We start from the raw sequence: 19,288 nt of genomic DNA, 5'->3' as shown, positions 1-19,288 counted from the left end.
AACTTGGTCACATTAAAAGGTAGGAGCTAGACTGTCAGAGAGGTAAAGTGACAGCAAGGAAAAGTCCTCAGTCTGGACTGGGGAAACCCAGTGGCAGAACATATGCCTACCACACAAGGAAAGAAAAGACTGTGGCTCAGCCCTAACCATCCAATAAACTCTCCCAGGCATGATAGTTGCTTTGCCCCCATTTCTCAGATGCCTCAGAGAGATCTCAGATAAGACACAATACAGGCCTGAGATATTGCCGCCATAAATTTAGAAAAGCACTGAAGAACTACAGACAGAGCCAAGGAGAGGGTGCCAAAATAGAACTCAGAATGCTGTATCTCCCTTTGACACTAGGAAAATGTGTAGGGAAATGAAAATGTAGCTATAAAGGTTGGTGACCTGGGGTCACCGGAAAACACTGAGTATAGAACAATATTTAAAGATTTAAATATAGTTGTGCTTCCTACAATTTGGTGCAGGATTCATACTGGGAACACACACACACACACACACACACACACACACACACACACACACACACACACACACACACACACACTCATTGTAATACCAGAAACATACAACATTTCCTGCCTGTCTGTGCTAAAATCCTTATTACAAAGATGGGAGATGTCAAGAGATTGTTTCTCAGGTAAAGGTATAGTATTAGCTCAAATCTGAGAAAACCTTTCTTCCACAATATTAAAATCACATGGGGCACACAGCATAGACAGAACCCTAGGGGCCATCTGCTCTCAGTGGACAGTGACTTACCGCCGGTGGCTTTGAGCTTGATGGTCATGAGTTCTTCAGAGACTTTGCCCTTTTTGATAGCTTGTGCATTGAGAGGACATCCAGATAAGCTGTGAAAACAATTTTATGCTAATGTGTGAAATATGCTTGTTTCTTATAAAAATTAAAAAAATTCACTATCTACTATTGATGCTTTTGCCTGACCACTAATTTTCACATTTTATCGTCTCTTTGTAGAAAGCAACCAAAATTATCTATTAAATCAAGACCGTAAGGTCTTCAGGTGGTTGAAAATGTTTTGTGTTCTGCGGATCCACTGCTCGCTTCCTTTGTTGTGTTTGATTTATTTTTCTATTTAGTCTTTCTACCCTGTACTAGAACTGGGGCTGGTACTCTACCATTCAAGTTATAACTCTACTTCTAACCCATTTCTGGATTTTGGGTAGTTAGTTAATTGGTTTCTAACCTTGATCCTCAGATTTCAGCTTCTTGTATAGCTAGGATTACAGGTGTGAGCTAATGATGCCTGGAACTAGTTTTTTTTTTCTATCAACATGAAATTATCCATGCATATTATGAATGAAACCTGTTTCTAACTGGTCAAAATTCCATGAAAAATGAAAGAGATTCTAGTTTTTCCTGTTTTTAACTAAGTATGGTCTGAGATTTACAGAATAAGTCAAGTGATTAACAAAAGTCAAGAACAACTCCCACTTTCCCTAAATAATACTCAGTCTGGTTATGGAGAAGTTTCTGTTTTTTAATTTGAATGTGAAAATGTTACTTCTTCATTTTACAACTCTCTCCCTTGAACAGGAGAATAAAAGGAGCCGCTGTGAGTGTATTGAGAAGTGGCCATGGCAAGGGCCCATTGTTCTGGCACTGTTGGGAACTCTGCTCATTGAATAGCCACCCTCTTCAGCAGCCTTCCTTCCCCTAAGGTCACCTGCTTTATTTAAATTACACCAATATGATAATTCCAACACTGATCAAAATTGAGTTTCCATTGTTTGTGTGCAGATAATTCTGTTCTTCCAAGCAGCTATTAATTCTCATGCAGTTTTGTTGTATCTTTGTACAAACATTTTTAGATCATAATAAAAATGATCATAACCAGCCACTTAAAATATTTTTCTCCACAGAAATGCGGTTCTAATTCATCTACAAAACAATCCTTTCAACCTGAGGTTTGTGGTGCTGTGAAAAGTGGAAGAAAGTATTTCTGGAGGAAAGACCTTAATAAATAAATATGAGTTATTACATTTCTCTTAAAGAATAGCAAATTGTTCAATGCTAAAATTCTATGAAATATGGAAATAGTATAAACATAATAGTAATGGATAATAGTTGGTAATACTATGAAAAGATAAAGCTGTGTGGCCAAATTTGATGAGAAGTTTTGAACAGAAAAGAAAACAAGGAGGCTGTGCACACTAAGCTCACACTTGAGCCTGTAGTTTGGAAGCTTTTCACTATCCTTCATGGACAAGATGAGCCTCACTGTGATTGGTTCTCTTCCTGAGGATTCTGCACAGGTGTATCTAGACTTATGGTCGCATGGGCTCCCAGACAGTGGTCATGAATGGGATAAATATTTAGTTGGTAAACTGGATTTTACAATGACTCTGGAATATGTCTGTTTGTAACATTTCATTAGAGCCTTTCTGACCTTTCTAAGGATCTATTTGTTTAGAAACTTGTAATTTTCCAAGTTGATGATGGCTAAGTATGGTAGCTCATGCCTATAATCACAGGAGGTAGAGATCAGAAAGATTGTGGTTCACATCTAGCCAGGACAAAAGTGAAACTTCAACCAACAAGCTAAGTGTGGTGACATACACGTGTGATCCCTGCTACATGGAAGATCAAGTAGGAGGATCACACTCTAAGGCTGGCCTTGGGCAAAACAAGAGAGCTTATTAGAAGAAGGAAGGAAGGAAGGAAGGAAGGAAGGAAGGAAGGAAGGAAGGAAGGAAGGAAGGAGGAAGGAAGTAAGGAAGGGCTGGTGATATAGCTCACATAGTAGAATACCTGCTTAATTTGAGTTACCTACTTACTCTGAGCTCAAACCCCAGTACCACAAAAAAGTTACTTAATATGCCAACTTATGTGTACAAGAATTATGATTCAATGTAAACTGACATTTTGAATAGAAACTCTTTTGTATAATTACTTGAATACAAATAAATTCATTTTTATAGTCATAAATTGTGTTCCACAATTACATAATGTAGAACCAAGCATGTTGTTGATATGAAACTTAATAAACACATATCAAGGCAATGTTAAATTTTATTTTTATTTGCCTTCTTAAAGACAAACTGCAGGTAACACGGTTTATAATTCATGGCACACTTGATTTGTGACTGTTTTTGGGGAATATGAATCAAACAAAGGTGCCTGTGGTGGACATGGACCTGAGTTTGAAAGCCATCAGAACATAAGCCACCTGCAACATTCGCATTTTCTCCATAAGCAGACCTCACTGGTAACCTGGAAACAAGCAATTCCCGGAACACTTTATTTTCTGAAATGGTTGATCTGCATCCTTAGTACTCAACAAAGCATCAAGATGTTCCAACTTTGCTCAATCTGTACACGGCTCTCAAACAAATCATCAGAGGTTCCTTAAAACTGCACTGGGTTTTGAATCAGCATCATTCCCATCACTGACAGGACAAGAAGTGTACTCATCATGAATCTTATAGCTTTTTCCTTTTAGGTAGAATATGAACCAGAAAGCTGGACTGAGATCACTCTTGCCCAGTGAAGGATTTGGTTGAAATCCATGACACTCAGTGATAAAAGAATTAAGTCAGTGTGAAGCTGTAAAAGGGTTTTCTAAACCTCCCTTCATCCTGCTCTGCACCTCACAGTTCTATGCCATCTTCTTTCTTTCTGGCTGCTGTGGGCGAGTCACAGCTTCCCAGCAGCAAAATAGCTACAATTTTGGCCGGAAGCTGAGCCAAGGCATGAGAGGGAGGGAATGATATAAATATGTAAAGTGAAACTTTACAATTATGTAACATAATAGAGTAGATATCACCACTTGGAACTGAAGTGAACCATTAAAAGACTGAACCATTTAAAAATAGCAGCATAAGCAGTATTTTAGAATACAAAAAGCAAATGCACAGTTTCTAGAGCACTTGAAAATTGTGCAGTGAGTTTTCAGAACTAGAGAAAATAACATTTCTGTTCTTCAGAGTAGTTAAATATCTATTTAGCAAACTCAGTGTTATGAGACCAAAATGATATAATTAATGACATTTAGGAGGGTTTACCCCCTCCCCAGATCAACTCCAGTGACAATCACATCAAGACAAGAAGATGGAAAATAAACATTACCTTCTGTGGGTGACAAAAACATTATTTACATGTCCTAGCCCATTGCAGCCAGGCAAGGGACAATGGGGTAATTCTTGTTTGTTCAGTTTCCAGGACAGAGGGGTCCCATTGAGAGGATTCTCTTTCTGTCTCTTGGCAGCCAGAGGACAGCCGGAAGCTGTTCGATGTGACGTGTATTTACCTGATATGTGACCTTGGCCATCACATCCTACTACAGGGCATCTACAGAGACACAGCAGAAACATTACCAGATGAAGAGAAGCAGTAACAGTGTTGTGCTACCCAGGGCAAGCCATGAAACTGTAGAGTTTTAAAAGATGCTACCACAACAAGCAAAATGGTATTGTATTTGTAGTAATAATGGTTCACAGGCTTTGAGCTGAGCAGTATTTAAGTTTTTTTGTTTGTTTGTTGGTGTGTGTGTGTGTGTGTGTGTGTGTGTGTGTGTGTGTGTTCGTGTGTGTGCTACTAATAGGCCTTGAACTCAAGGCCTGGGTGCTGTTCTCAGCTTTTTTTGCTCAAGGCTGGAGCTCTTCCATTTGAGCCATGTTTCACTTCTGGCTTTTTGATGGTTAACTGGAGATAAAGAGTCTCATAGACTTTCCTATACCAGTTGGCTTTGAACCATATAATCCTCAGATCTCAGCCTCCTGAGTAGCTAGGATTATAAGTATAAACCACAACTGCCTGGCTATTACTTTGTAAGATAGCACTGCAAACCTACTGAATAGAGAATGTTATTATCCAATTATGTAAGTGGTAAAAATGAGGCTTCTAATAAGAACTGAGCTGACTTACCTACTCATATTTTAAGCACACTCATTTTATAAGAAGCAAAGGAACAAAGGAGTGATAGGGAATGGACTCATTACCTTGCTCATGTAACTGTAACCCCTCTGTATAGTATCTTTACAATAAAAATATATTTAATAAAAAAGCAAAGAAAACCATGTTCATGGTTACACTTTTCAGCTATACTTAATCACTAAAATCATATCATTTCTGGAGAAAGTCCAAGGGTATACAATGTTAACTGCCTCAATCAATACTACACAGCACATGGTACTAGAATTTTAGTTTGCAAAGTTTAGGTACTATTGTATTTAGAAATGGTATAGAAAAAACTATATTTCTGTATGTATACTGTACCTATCATCTAGGACTCCACAGCCATTTCTTAGAGGAGGAAATTCAGTATAGATAGCTTAACTTTGTGCAACATTTAACATCTCAGAGAAAAATGTCACTTTTATAGTACTACTTTCCTTTAAAACAATTAGGAAAAGGAGAACTCTCACAACCACCCCTTTTTATTTTTTCATCATCAAAGAAATGCAGGAACACAGCTATGAATGGGAATTCTGTCTGCCTGTGTCTGTCTCTGTCTCTTTCCAGAATTAATTCAGGGCCTACAGCTTGCGGGCAGGGTTGGGTCACTTCCCCAGGTAATCAGTCTGCCATTGCTTCAGGACTGTCAGGAGTGCCAGTGTTCACTGGTTTACCCTCTCCTGACTCTGGAGGCTTTACTGTATCCCAACCAAGGCTCCTCTCATTTGTCTAATAAGATAAAGCTCACCTTAGTGCTTCAACTGTTGCACTTACTTAAGCTCTGGGTCCTCTTTTTCTTCCTTGGTAGGAGTCATTTTGACGCCGCCTTTCCTTGCTCGTGGGCAGCCAGACAAGCTAAAATGTATAATCAACAATAAACAACACAAAACCATGTGATCTTATTGGTTCTGATGCAGACTCCTTGGCTCCCATTTCAAAAGTGGGATCAATCCTACCTTCTGTGGGAAGCATAGTTTCCAGTCACATGTCCAGAACCATCACAACCTGGGGTTGGACATCTGGAAAACAAGAGGACAGCGTGTGGGCAAGGTCAGGGGAGAGAGGACCATCATGCCATGATCAAACAGTGAAACACAGTGGAAACTTTGGACAGGACCCTTCCCTTAAATATGCCTAACTTTTGGTTAAGAATCATTTTTAAAAGATTGAATAGTAATTGGTAGAGAATTTATTATCTACTCATTTTTTGTTAGTTTTAATCTTACATTGAAAGGAACTGGACAGTCCTCAACCTATTGCTTGGCTTCTGTCTATGTCACACAAACTTTTTACCTTTAGTGTAAAAAGGAAAATTTTTCCAGATTATTTTTATGAATAATTATTTTTCCTTGTTATGCTGTGTCCAGACATGATAATCCATTAATTTTAGATAGGTGAACTTCAGAGACTTAAGGGCATTAATTAATTCTAATACCAGAGAACTTAACTAATGTGTACTCAGTCATGCCTCAGAATTATATTATTGACAATCATTAAACTTGGGGTACAAGCAGCGGAAGAGGAAGAGAAAGCCATTTCTACTTAGAATGCTGTTTAAGAATAAAGTTCAAAATATACTGGGATATCTAAATTTATATAGATTTCAATTTCTTTGTTGCCATAAAAAAGTACTCAATACAGGTGAACACAGAGAGGTCATCCCCAAGATGGCCTTCATGTGAAGTGCTTTATCTTCACTCATTATTTTACACATAGTTCCACCCAAACAAGAATTCTGCTGGAGAAAAGCAACAATCAAAAGATAACTGTGAATAATGTTTCTAGAAGTTGTACATGACACTTTGTACAGTGTCTACTCCTAGTTCTCTTTATTGTTTCTGGTACTAAGACTCCAAATTTTTTATATTGGTACATATTGAAAGGTATATGGATCATCAATTTTTATTTGTGTATATAATGTAACATTTTTACTGTGTATGTAATATAAAAAGATGAAAACAAGCAAATGAGAAAACTGGAATTAAAGAAGACAAGAGTAAGGAAAATAAAATCAAGAAGTAGATGTCAATATACATATGATTTTGAGATCTTGTAAACAAGGTAAGAATGAGCCAAATCTATGTTTAACATCCAAAAGTGAAAAGCAAGTAAGATTTTAAATGCTGCAGGGTAAAATATTATCCATGTATCTTAAAATTCATGATGGAAATGCTTTGTCACACTTCCTAAGTCCGATTTAGTAAATAAATTCTGAAATTAACAAAAGAAAGATTTGTTTCATAATTTCATCATTTCTTTAAAAATATTATAAAATACAAAGTTCATAGCCAAGAAAGCTATAGTGGCTTAGTTTCATCTGTGAAAAAAAGAGTGCCTTGTTACAATTTGATAGGTACAATCACTTTTCCTTGGTGGAGGAGGGCCATACCAGGCTGGATGAATGGTAAGGAGAGAGGTATGTCTTCAACACTTACTTTAGCTCCTGAGAATTGGCAGCCATTAGGGACTTAAGCGTCTTATCTGCTAAAGGACATCCAGAGACACTAACGAGGGAAGAGAAAGAAAAACAGATATATTAATGTGGACATATTTAACTCAGAGAGCACCCTAAGTTTGTGACATATATTAAACTACTGGTGATTGGGGATTATAAAAAAATGGCTGAGTTTGAATGTTGTTTTGCTACTAACAAGAATGAACTCATAAGCACTCTGATTCTTTCTTGTAAGCTCAGATGTGCTATTTATCTAGTGAAGAACTTTAATCCAAGGAGACTCTCTAGTTCCAGAATTCAATGATATGATGATTACCCTTAGAGTTCATTACCAGGATGATGGTTTAAAGGCTTAAACTAGTGTCCAAAGAGAAAGCAAATCATACCAACAGGAAGGTCACCTGAGAGATTCAACATGGACTTTTGCACTGTTTCATCTCTCTATAACTTGACCTGTTATTTTCCCAGGAACACAGGTGCCACTGCCTCTGGATAACTGGTCTACTCTAGTTACATTATCATCTTCAGTTAACGCTAGGCAGGACGAAAGCCTAATATAATTTTATAGCTAAAATACAGGATAACTTCCAAACCTAACTAATTCACTGTTTTTTCTGGTTCTAGAATAAATTTATTTATTAATAAATAGTCTAGAAAATAAATATATATGACAGAGCAAACAGGTGGTTAAGTACCTTCGGTGAGATGCATAGTTCCCTGTGACATGGCCACTGCCATCGCACCCTGGTGTTGGACAACTAGGACAACAGAAATATAAACCATTAGGGCCAAGTGCATTTTGCAGATGTATGTGTTCTGCCCAATAGCTTATAAGCAGTTCTCCTTTCCAGATAAGTTAGCACTGTATGGGGCATGCAGACGCCAGAGCATTCAACTTTTACTTTGGCAAAAGCCAAAGAACCAGTATACTAGTACAAGAGAATAAACAGCATGCTGAGTTCCTTTCCTCAGTTATTTCTTTCCAAAGTCAACAATTCTCTAGTACAAATGATTAGAAACAGGAAAGTGATCCAACTATGTATGTCCTAGTGTTATAACTCAGCAATTAGTGACATTCTATCTTTTGAGAGAAATTTATTTAAAAATTATAAATTCATACTTTATTGTGACAGTAAATCTTAGAAATATTGCTACCAATTATATATTCTAGAAAGAAATATTTGTAAGCTCTTAAGACCAAGGCAACCTAGTAACTTAATGAATATTTCAGAAATCACTGACAAAAAGAGAATAGCCCGGTGCTGGTGGCTCACGTCTGTAATCCTAGCTACTGAGGAGGCTGAGATCTGAGGATCAAGGTTCAAAGCCAGCCCGGGCAGGAAAGTCCCAGAGATTCTTATTTCGAATAAACCACCAGAAAATCGGAAGCGGTGCTGTGGCTGAAGTGGCAGAGCACTTGCCTTGAGCTGAAGAGCTGAGGGACAGCACCCAGACCCAGAGTTCAAGCCCCACAACCAAAGAGAGAGACAGAGAGACAGAGAGACAGAGAGACAGAAAGACAGAGACAGAGATAGAGACAGAGAGAGAGAGAGAGAGAGAGAGGGAAAGAGAAAGAGAAAAAGAGAGAGAGAAACAGAGAGAGCACACATTTTACTGAAATATAAACATATTTTTAGGTGGAAAAATAGCTGGCAGTGCAGAAATTGGTAGAAGTGTATTTAGTTGGTAAAGCTCAGGGGCAGTCTCACTCAAGCTGCAAACTAACAAAGGCCATCCCTAACTCAACCCACCTAGGAACAGACTCCCATACCACATCTTTGTCTATACTCCATTTTACTTTATGAATTTCTCATATGTCCTGGGCTTCCCATGAATTAAAAAAAATGCAAGGGCTGGGAAGGTGGCTCAGTGGTAGAGTACTTGCCTTGCATGCAGAGGCCCTGGGTTTGATTCTTCAGCACCAAGTAAAGTAGAAAAAAAAATCTGGAAGTGGTGCTGTGGCTCAAGTGGTAAAGTGCTAGCCTTGAGTTAAATTGCTGAGGGACAACACCCAGGCCCAGAGTTCAGGCCCCACAACTGACAAAAAAAAATCCATGACAAGACTCCAGGCACTGGTATCTCATGCCTGTAATCCTACCTACTTAGTAGGCTGAGATAGGAGGTGTGTGGTTCAAAGCCAGCCATGGCAGGAAAGTCTGTGGGACTTTTATCTCCAATTAACCACCAAAAATCTAGGGCTGTGGCTCATATAGTAGAGCAACAAAGCTCAAAGACACCATCCAGGACCTGAACTCAAGCCCCAGAACCAGCACACACACACACACACACACACACACACACACACACACACACACACACAGTGTCATACAAACAAGTTAAGAAGTTAAGAAGGTAGGCATTAATTTTCCTTTCACAATCAGAGGTGCCCTAGTGTTTTAGTCATTTAATTTTTTTGAAACTAGTGGCAAGTTGCTTATTTGGAGTAAGCACATTGATTTCGGCATACTCAGCACTGTTTGTGGTGCTGTCAAGAAAAAGGGAGAATCAGTTGTATCATTTCCTCCTCTGATTGCCTCAGATATCTTGTCCATGGTAAGGGTCATCTGTATGTGTAGAGAATAGATTTTAACCTTTTCAAGAGACATTTAGGATAAAATATTCCAATACTTTCAGAATTGCAATTTTCTAAGTTTTTTTTTCCCACTAGTAAGTCACTTTGCATTCATTTTCAGGCAATTTAAAGAAACTGTAAGTTAGAGTCCATAAAGGGATATTTGTTTTTCAGGGTTTGATCTAAACTGGGTCATCTAGTCTTCCCTTTAAAAACTCCTGGGTAAAATACTAGAAAAGGAAGTATAGACACTAAAACATATTTTTTAAAAGTAAAGAAAAAGTAACAGTGATTATATCTGAGCTGAATTATCCTGAACATTGTACAACAGAACCGGTTGGGAATTCCCACTCCGGAAACACATCGCCACCTGCTGTTCCCAAAGTACTGCATTTATTTTATTTTACTTCTATTTTTAATGACTCCAGTTAACCTTACCCAAAGATGAAAAGAAATTACAATGCTTTTAAAGCCACTTATCTATAAATGGTAAGTGAAATAAAATAGCAAATAATTCAGTTGATAATTTTTTTAAATTAGTGGTATGAAAGGGTCAGAAGCAAAGAAAGGAAGATTTATTGGGAACTCTGTAGTGAAAAGAGCTTCTGTTTAGGTTTCTGAGAGCCAGTTTTATTTTCAAAACCACAATGAAAAAAAAACCCTTACAGATCACTATGTGTCAATACCAATGGTTATATTGGCAAGGTTTGCAAGGGAATGAAAGTAGTAAATTCTCTCAGTAAAGGGTACTCAAATGCTATGCACAGGGGGGAACAGCAGACAAAACGAATTCATTCTATCCTGACCAACTTTTGGTAAGCAATTAAGGTACAATCATGTGTCAGAAACAATAAATGAAATATAACAAAGACTACAGTAAGACTTTATGAAACAAATACACTAAGTGTTCAAGGTCTTTGAAAGCTTTTGATTTTTGTTTACCTTTGTACTCAAGAGTAGTCTCCTTAACCAAGTAATCATACTTGACTTTTCTTCTTTTTTAATTTTTTTATTATTTTATTTTATACTTGACTTTTCTGATTAAACACAGTTGACCAAGCCAGGAGCTGGTGGCTTATACTTACAATCCAAGCTACTCAAGAGGCTGAGATTTGTGAACTGTGGTTTGAAGCCAGCCTGGACAGGAAGTCCTTGAGACTCTTATTTACAAGTAACTACCTAATAAAACCCTGAAAGTGGGGAGCTGTGGCTCAAATGACAGAACACTAGCCTTAAGCAAAAAAGCTCAGGGACAGCACTGAGGCACTCTTGAGATCAAGCTCAAGGACCACTCCCCCCCCCCCCCCCCACCTCCACCTGCCCCAACACACACAAAATATAGTTAACCCATCTGTTACACCAATTTAGTTGCACTAGCTTTGGGCAAGTTCTAATAGAAATTGGCAATTTTTAAGATGTTAAAAACTATCATATGGAAAGGAAGTCTGTAAATAAAAAAGTCTAAGTAGCAAGTTTGAATAGCAAGTCCACATGGAAAAAAGGGCCTGGCTCACCAAAGTGGCTTCTTAGAAATAAACACTGGGAAAATGTATATTCTGGTGTTTGGTAGCACCCAAGTCGCACACTATCAACAACTTCCTTGAGTTTACGAAAAAAAGTAGAGCTAGGCTATAGGGAAGTTATTTAGAAGAGGTTTTTATTTTTTTATTTATGTAGTACTTGCAATTGAGTGGAATGCCTCACATTTTAGGTGTGTGCTCTATTACTTATACCATGCTCAACCAGCTTTCCTCCAGGGCTGGACTCAAACTGGTGATAATCCTTCCTCTAGCCTTTAGTGTAGTGGGGATTATAGGTAAGCATCAACATGGCAGGCTACAAAAGTGCTTTCAGAGGTACTCTGGTTTGAACTTTGTATTTGTGATTGCTAAACAGGTAATTTTATTGCTGAAAGTGCTTTTGGCCCTGATTTTTGCTTGTTATTTTTATTTTTTTATTTTTTATTTTGTCTGTCGCGGGGCTTGAACTCTGGGCCTGGGCATTGTCCCTCAGCTCTTCAGCTCAAGGCTAGTGCTTTACCACCTCAGCCACAGCACCACCTCTGGTTTTCTGGTGGTTTATTGGAGATGAGTCTCACAGATTTTCCTGCCCCAGCTGGCTTTGAACCGCGATCCTCAGATCTCAGCCTCCTGACTAGCCAGGATTACAGGTGTGAGCCACCAGCAGCCAGCTGCTTGTTATTTTAAGATAGGGTCTTGCTTCCTGCATTTAACTACTGATAGTTAATAGAGTGCTAAAATGGCCATAAAGTCATTTTTATAAGCCAGGACAGTACAACCCCAAATTGTGAACTTGGTACTCTCACTTCCAGAATCTTATAGAACATGCACTGGACACTACTTACGTGATGAGTTCTTTTTTGAGATCTCTTGCATGAAGTTTGGGTTTAGGGCTTGGTATAGAGGCCTCTCCAGGAAATTTTTTTTCCTCTAAATTTTCTAGAGAGTTCACTGGGTCTTTCTGATAACATACAAAACAGAAAACAAAGCAAAATAATTCAAATGAAAACCAGAATCATATCAACCAAAAATAAAAACAAACAAGGCAAAATAAAAGCAGGAGAGAGAAAAACAGAAGCCATTAGGGTGTCCTGAATAGACCACTGCATTTTTAAGTCACTGGAGATAGGTTTGGGTCTTAACATAAAGATTTAGCTGAAATACCATAAAAGATTTGAAAAAAGAAATAAGACACTAAAAAGGTTTTTTTTTCCCCCTTTGTCATGCTCTTCATTCTAACTGTTATGCACCTTTATCCTATGGCAAGAATGAGAAATTGAAATTAAAGGGGGAATACCTCTAAAGAGTTTATATCTTAGTAAACTGAATTCTAAAAAAAAAATTTTTTTCTGGTCTTTGGGGCTTGAACTCTGGGCCTGGGCAGTGTCCTCAAGCTTCTTTTCCTCAAGACTAGCCCTCTACTACTTGAGCCACCTCTGGCTTTTCTGCGTGATTTATTGCAGATAAGTCTCATGGGCCTTCCTACCTAGCGGGGCTTTGAGTTGCAGTCCTCAGATCTCAGTCTCCTGAGTAGCTAGGATTACAGGCGTGAGTGCCTAGCTGAGATATTTCTCAAACTATGTAATTAAGTTAGTATATCAGCATGTTTCAAGTTCTATCATACAATAAATACTTTCTAGACAACAGAGAAATAGTTCTGTGCCAGCCAGCAGTCACAGCAGTAAAATAAAAGGAATATTGCAAAAATGAATCATACAGTTTTAAACAGAAGAGGAAGTAAATGTTGGTTAACAGAAGGCTCATTCCAATGTATGAGTAATTAACATCTAAATTATTTGTTTAAATATGTGATAAAGACTGCTGTAATTAGGCATTCAATTTCATTTTTTTCAATTTCATTTTTTTGGATAAGTATTCTCTCTTTTTTTGTGTGTGAATGTCAGTACTGGGACTTGAACTTAGAGCCTCGTGCTCATTTTTTAAATATTTTTATTATGTTTAAGTAGTTGTACGAAGGAGTTATTATTCAACATATCAGTTTATAAGTACAATTCTCTACTCAAGGCTGGTGCTCTACTGCTTAAGCCACACCTCTACTTCCTGAATAATTGTTCTAATTTTCCTGTCACTTCCTGATTTTGCTTTCTGTTTTGCTAAGTTGTTTTCTTGTAATGCAGTTATTTCTAAGACAGAATTTCTTATTGAATTCTTGTAACTTTCATGGCCTTCTTTTAAGCTTAGTACTGATTTTGAACTCACAAAAGTGACATAATTTTTGCAAATCATTTGTTTGCCAAGTGATATATTATCTCACAGATAACTAATGATAGTTTTCCTAAATTGCATAATTATTTTACTTTCATCATTAAGCCTTTATCCAATAAGTATAATACTTTCTGTATTTAATATAGAAAGCTGCATCCTAAATATTAAATTACTGATCTGCTTAGAGTAAGTAAACTGGAATTATCTGAAGTAAATCTCATTTAAGTTAAGTAAACACAGAAATTATATACTTAGTAATTATAGCACAAATATAATTTTTACATTTCTAAGCCTCCATTTAAAAGAGAAAAATTCCCAAGATTTCCCCAATGAAAAAAGTTTTAAGCATTCATCTTGTTAACAATGCAAATGTAATTTTTCACTTGTTAAATCAATTATTGCACATGAGTATGCCATTGTAATTACACTGGTAAAATATCTCAAGCGATAATATTTTTGAATCATATTGTATTTGATTCTAAATATCTTATATTGTTTTTCTGACAAATACAACAATAACTGATAAAATTTCATCTGAAAGTGAAGAGAAATGTGCTTCATAAAGCTCACATCCTTAGGTGGAAAAAGAACTATTTCAATGTTACTTCATCAGGGAAGATGGCTAACTTATTTTTTAAAGTGTACAAATGGCTAAAAATAATCCTAAATGTGATCATTTCATCATTCACTCCATTTGAGTTAATCTTAGTTTAATTGGGATAGTAATTTCTACTTTCATTTACAAATATCTTAGCTTTCTGGGAGTAGATGCAAGGGGTAAACCCAGCATTGTCTCTGTGTAGAACAACTATTGTATGTCCATTTGGAAGCTGAATTTTTCACACAAATGGTATGACATAAAGAATTATTTCACTATTTTCATTATGATAAAGTTAAGAACAAAGTCTCAAAAGGCATGTACATTTATTTATAGGAGAGCATTAAAAATTTCCAGCTGCTATTTGATAGCTGCATCTACATATTATGGAAGGCAAGAGAATAGTGGATTTGGAAAAAAATGATCAGTTATAAACATTTAAATTATTATTTGGCTTAATGTATACAAAATATTGCTGGCAGGATATATGGTATTTGGCATAATAACACATAGTAATGTTTTAACAGCATAATTTTATGAGTGATGACCTTTGAAACATTTAACAAAATTTCAAAATTATAGACTCCTGTGTATTCAATTGTTTTATAAACCAATCTCCCCCCGTTTTACCTCTGGAATCCTGTGGGGAAAGGGACATGTGTTAAAATACAGGTGGCCATCACTAACAGAGATTCTGGATAAGTACAATGAAAAAAAAAGCATTTCTTATTGGATGACTTCCTAAACAATATGCAGTGTACAATAACTCAATAGCATTTGTATTCTTTTCCCCAAACTTAAAGCATCATTTTGAAAATAACAATTTTCTCCTGTGTAAGACATGTAATAGAGAACTGGCATACAAGTGTGTGTAGGGAATCTGTGTGTGAGTGCAAGTCTTTAATGTACAGATGGAACTTTATACTGATTTCAGTAAAGACCAGAACATAATGGTAACATGAATAACAGATAATAGCATCTGGCACTTTTAACATTTTAAGCCCTGAAATCTTTGGAGAACTGACAGTTGAATGAAGCTGACAGCCCTAGTTATTTCTAAGTACTTTCCTTTCGAGATAATTTGAGTTTTTTCCAGATTCAGGACTTTTTTTTTTTTTTAAGAGGGCATCTGGACAGGCTATTTCGCTGAGAGAGACAGACAATATTTTCTGAAAATTACCACCAAAATTAAGCAACTGTTGTGCATATGAGCTAGATAACAATGAATTAGAAATAATCGCTGGATTTCTGGTGATGTGAGTGTTGTATATGGTAGGGGCAGGAGGTAGGGCAGTTGTGGGAGCAGAACACACCACATCTGGGTATTCAGACAGTTACCATGTTATAGGGCACAGGTTCTAGGACAGCTCACTAGAAAGTGACAAGAACAAGCCACTTCTGTATCTTTTTTATGAGATACATTACAGATACCCGTCTGTATCAGAGGACTCTGGGCTTCCATCCTTGGGACCTGAGACAATGGCAACTTCCATTCCATCTTCCCTCATGTCATCGCTTTATTCTTCTTTCTTTTCCTTTTTAACTTTTCCTAATATTCTACATGTTGTCTCTAGTTTTTGTTGAATATTTTTCTTTTCCTTTTCTCCACTTCTCCCACTTTCCCTTTTGTCTTTGTTTCAGGGTATTCTAGGGCCATGATGTAATTTCTTTGTGTCAGGGACCAACTCAATCTATCTGAGTTTTCAATTTTCTACTCTAAAATATGGTAATAGTCCTGCTGTACTGGGCTGTGGAGGTAAGACAATTCAAAGATTCCTTGTCAGTCTGGTGCTGGTGGCTCATGCTTGTAATCCTAGCTACTCAGGAGGATACAATCTGAGAATTGCAGTCAATGCCAGCCTGAGCAAGAAAGTCTCTGAGACTCTTAGCTCCCTCCTGTTAACCATCAGAAAACTGGGAGTGTCCCTGTGGTTCAAAGTGGTAGAGCTTTAGCCTGGAGTGAAAAAGGTCAGGGACGTGCCCACACCCTAATTCAAGCCCCACAATTGACAAGGAAGAAAGAAAGATTCCCTGTCATCATTATTCTTACTGTATTGATATTTGTCTGATACCTTCCAACAAGGGCACTGTATATAATTTAGTTTTTCAAAAGAATACCTAGCAAAACAACATTTTGTCAATTTCAAGATCCAGAAAAGAATGTAAAAGATACTCTGTTCATAGGTAATCTTGGCACAGATGAGGAACAAATATCAAGTCTAAGAAGCTGTACTGGGAGTTGCAATGATTCAGAAGTACTATGTGTATCCCTACCAACTACAACTCTTTCAAGCCCTAAGTCACCCTATGCAGACTGCTGTGACAATAAGTATTTCCTTAATTCAAACCTACAGCAAGTATTCTGATCTAAGAACGTATTTAGGATCTCTAAAGTCTTCATTGTCTTTTTTACTGGTACTAAGTTCCAACATGGCTTCTAAATTCTGTTTCTCTGATTACTCAGGTTAAAAACCACAGCAGTAAGACTGTGCTATCTCAGGTGGACCCATTGCAACAATGAGATGTACAAGTCATTATGACGAATGATGAACTTTACACCTTTGGTGGGTGGGAGGGGTGTGGGGGGGAGATGGGAAGGGGAAACAAAGGAGGAGGCAACAATGCTTGATAAGAAATGTATTCATTATATTGCCCATGTAATTGTTTTGTTTGTTTGTTTGTTTTTGTCATGGGGCTTGAACTCTGGGCTTGGGTGCTGTCCCTGTGCTCTTCAGCTCAAGGCGAGCACTCTACCATTAGAGCCACAGCACCACTTCGGTTTTCTAGTGGTTTTTTGGAGATAAGAGTCTCACGAACTTTCCTTCCCGGGCTGGCTCTGAACCGCGATTCTCAGATCTCAGCCTTCTGAGTAGCTAGGATTACAGGTGTGAGCCACCGGTGCCCTGCTTTGCCCATGTAATTGTAACTCCTCTGTATGGTATTTTCACACACAGAGAGAAAAAGACTGTGCTATCAGACTTGAATAAATAAGCCACTCTGAAAAAAACTAGTCCCCTAAAAGCTTCAGAGAGAGAGAGAGAGAGAGAGAGAGAGAGAGAGAGATAGGGTCTCACTATGTATCTCAGCTTGGTCTTCAACTCACAATTATCTTGCCTCAGCCTCCTAAATTCTGGGATTATAGGTGTGAACCACCATGCCCGGCACATGCTATTCTTTCTTTATCAGAGTTTTTGATCAGGCTCCCTGCCAAACTCTGAGCTCATGCGATGCTAGGGTGCACCTGCATGGTGGAAGCATGGCCTGTTTGTCACTGCATCTCCAGAGACTTCTAATCTCACTTCATGGATTCAGAGATACCAGGGAAGGTGTGTGGAAGGAGGAGGAGGTCACTACAATGTAAGTCAACACACTCTGAGATTTTAAAGCAAAACGCAGATTCAATTCTCCCTCAAGTATCTGAACTTCAAAAAGTTGAAAATGCTCTTAGAAGAGAGCAGCCTCTTACCCATCAACTGCTAAACCTATTAACTTTTCTGACAAAGAATAAAACAAGATAACTCACTATCACCATCAGAGTCACAACTGTAATTACATATGAACCATGGCTGTCATGCCTTCTAATTGCCACTGAGGAGTATAGGACTAAGCCAGCCACGGCCTGCTTGGACTAGTGGCTGTAGCCTATGAAGATGAAGGCTAGATGGGATCCTTTATAGTCACAACCTCTTCTAAGGAAGCCAAATGCACAAATATGTCCCATTGACTTTGCCATCAGAACATCTTAGGTATCCGGCATTAATGAACATCCCTATCTAAACAAGGAAGGAAAAAAAAAAGGAAAGGAGGGAGGAAAGGAGAGAAGAAAAGAGAGGGAGGGAAGAAAGAATCAGACACTCAAAGTGGGGACAGTGGATTGGCAGACTCTGTGTCGGGTGGTCACAAAAGAAAACCCAAAAGAAACCTCATCCCTTGGATCTGAGACCACCTCTGTGTCTCCACTGTCCATGTCCATGCCATCCAGTAGGAGTGTGAATGGAGCCAGAGCTCCTTCATGAAAGTAAAAACAAAACAAAACAAAAAATCCAATTGGACAGAATTTCAAGATTCTTACTTATCACTAATTAGATTTCACCTTCAACTTTCTGACTCAGTGAGTTGGCATTCCAGTGCTAACCAATGCCTTTCCCATTACAGTCTGCTGTAATTTCTTGTGCAGTACAGACAATTGTCATTATTGGGGGGGGGGCAAAATTTGCTATAATTACATATTCTTTTAGGAGAGTGACAAGAAAAGTTGGGTTCACTGATAAATTTTATCTGCAATTTAAAATCATCACTTTATCAAAAATCTAAGACAAAATATGGACTCATGTACCATGGAAACAAAACTGTGAGATACAGAAGGACCAAGATGCAATCATGCTCTCTGTCTTCAGCTTATTGATCACATAGTTAAACAATACCTCTTTTTCCTCCTCTGTCTTCCCATGGGTTTTGCTATAGTTGATAGGAGTGTCCCAGCCCTCTTGGTCACAGAGAGCCTGATAGAATGCTGCATTGACCAGAATGCTGCTTGTCTTGAATGGGGAAGAGGAAGGTGTTGGAATGGTAGGGTTAGAGGAAGTTAGAGGTGCAGACTTGTCCAGGATTCGAGATTTTTTCATGCTTAAGTCCAATGTGCCATTTTCATCCACTTCTATCTCGGCTCCCTGGTATATAACAGGAAACAGAAAAACATTTAAGCAGTTTGCAATTATAGCCTAGACACGTGGGGCTTTTAAAGGATCATTTTAAATGTAAGCTTTTATGGCAGTATATCTGCTTTTAAAGCTAGGTTTCTGATTTGTACTGCGTAATGTTCAATTCTTAGGTACACTTTTAAGAACAGCCCATTAGTGAGCTTGGTGTTTCTGGGTTTAAACAAAGTAAGCTTAATACAAATAAGATGTTCCAAATACTAAATGTATTGCCTAAAATTGTTTTATATGTGTATATATTTTTAAAGTTTAGCTTTAAATCTTCTTTTCTACTTTACA

At 37.8% G+C, this 19,288-nt stretch overlaps 1 protein-coding gene across 1 annotated transcript in view; it reads right to left on the bottom strand.

The window, feature by feature from the left end:
• The window catches only part of LOC122121950 (suppression of tumorigenicity 18 protein-like), a 99,250-nt gene that overhangs the window by 12,594 nt on the left and 67,368 nt on the right, over nucleotides 1–19,288 (bottom strand). Inside the window, exons 10-17 of the mRNA XM_042696154.1 lie at nucleotides 18,716–18,961; nucleotides 12,313–12,428; nucleotides 8,071–8,133; nucleotides 7,356–7,424; nucleotides 5,877–5,939; nucleotides 5,695–5,775; nucleotides 4,093–4,314; nucleotides 766–854 (exon numbers count right to left, since the gene is read on the bottom strand). Coding sequence (XP_042552088.1) covers nucleotides 766–854; nucleotides 4,093–4,314; nucleotides 5,695–5,775; nucleotides 5,877–5,939; nucleotides 7,356–7,424; nucleotides 8,071–8,133; nucleotides 12,313–12,428; nucleotides 18,716–18,961 — 949 coding nt within the window. The remainder of the gene's footprint in view (nucleotides 1–765; nucleotides 855–4,092; nucleotides 4,315–5,694; nucleotides 5,776–5,876; nucleotides 5,940–7,355; nucleotides 7,425–8,070; nucleotides 8,134–12,312; nucleotides 12,429–18,715; nucleotides 18,962–19,288) is intronic.

This window comes from Dipodomys spectabilis, unplaced genomic scaffold, assembly GCF_019054845.1.
Source record: "Dipodomys spectabilis isolate Male_0828 unplaced genomic scaffold, ASM1905484v1 ptg000199l, whole genome shotgun sequence".
Classification (NCBI taxonomy): domain Eukaryota; kingdom Metazoa; phylum Chordata; class Mammalia; order Rodentia; family Heteromyidae; genus Dipodomys; species Dipodomys spectabilis.
Note: the sequence above shows the minus strand (reverse complement) of the source record. Positions and strands in the feature narration are given on the sequence as shown.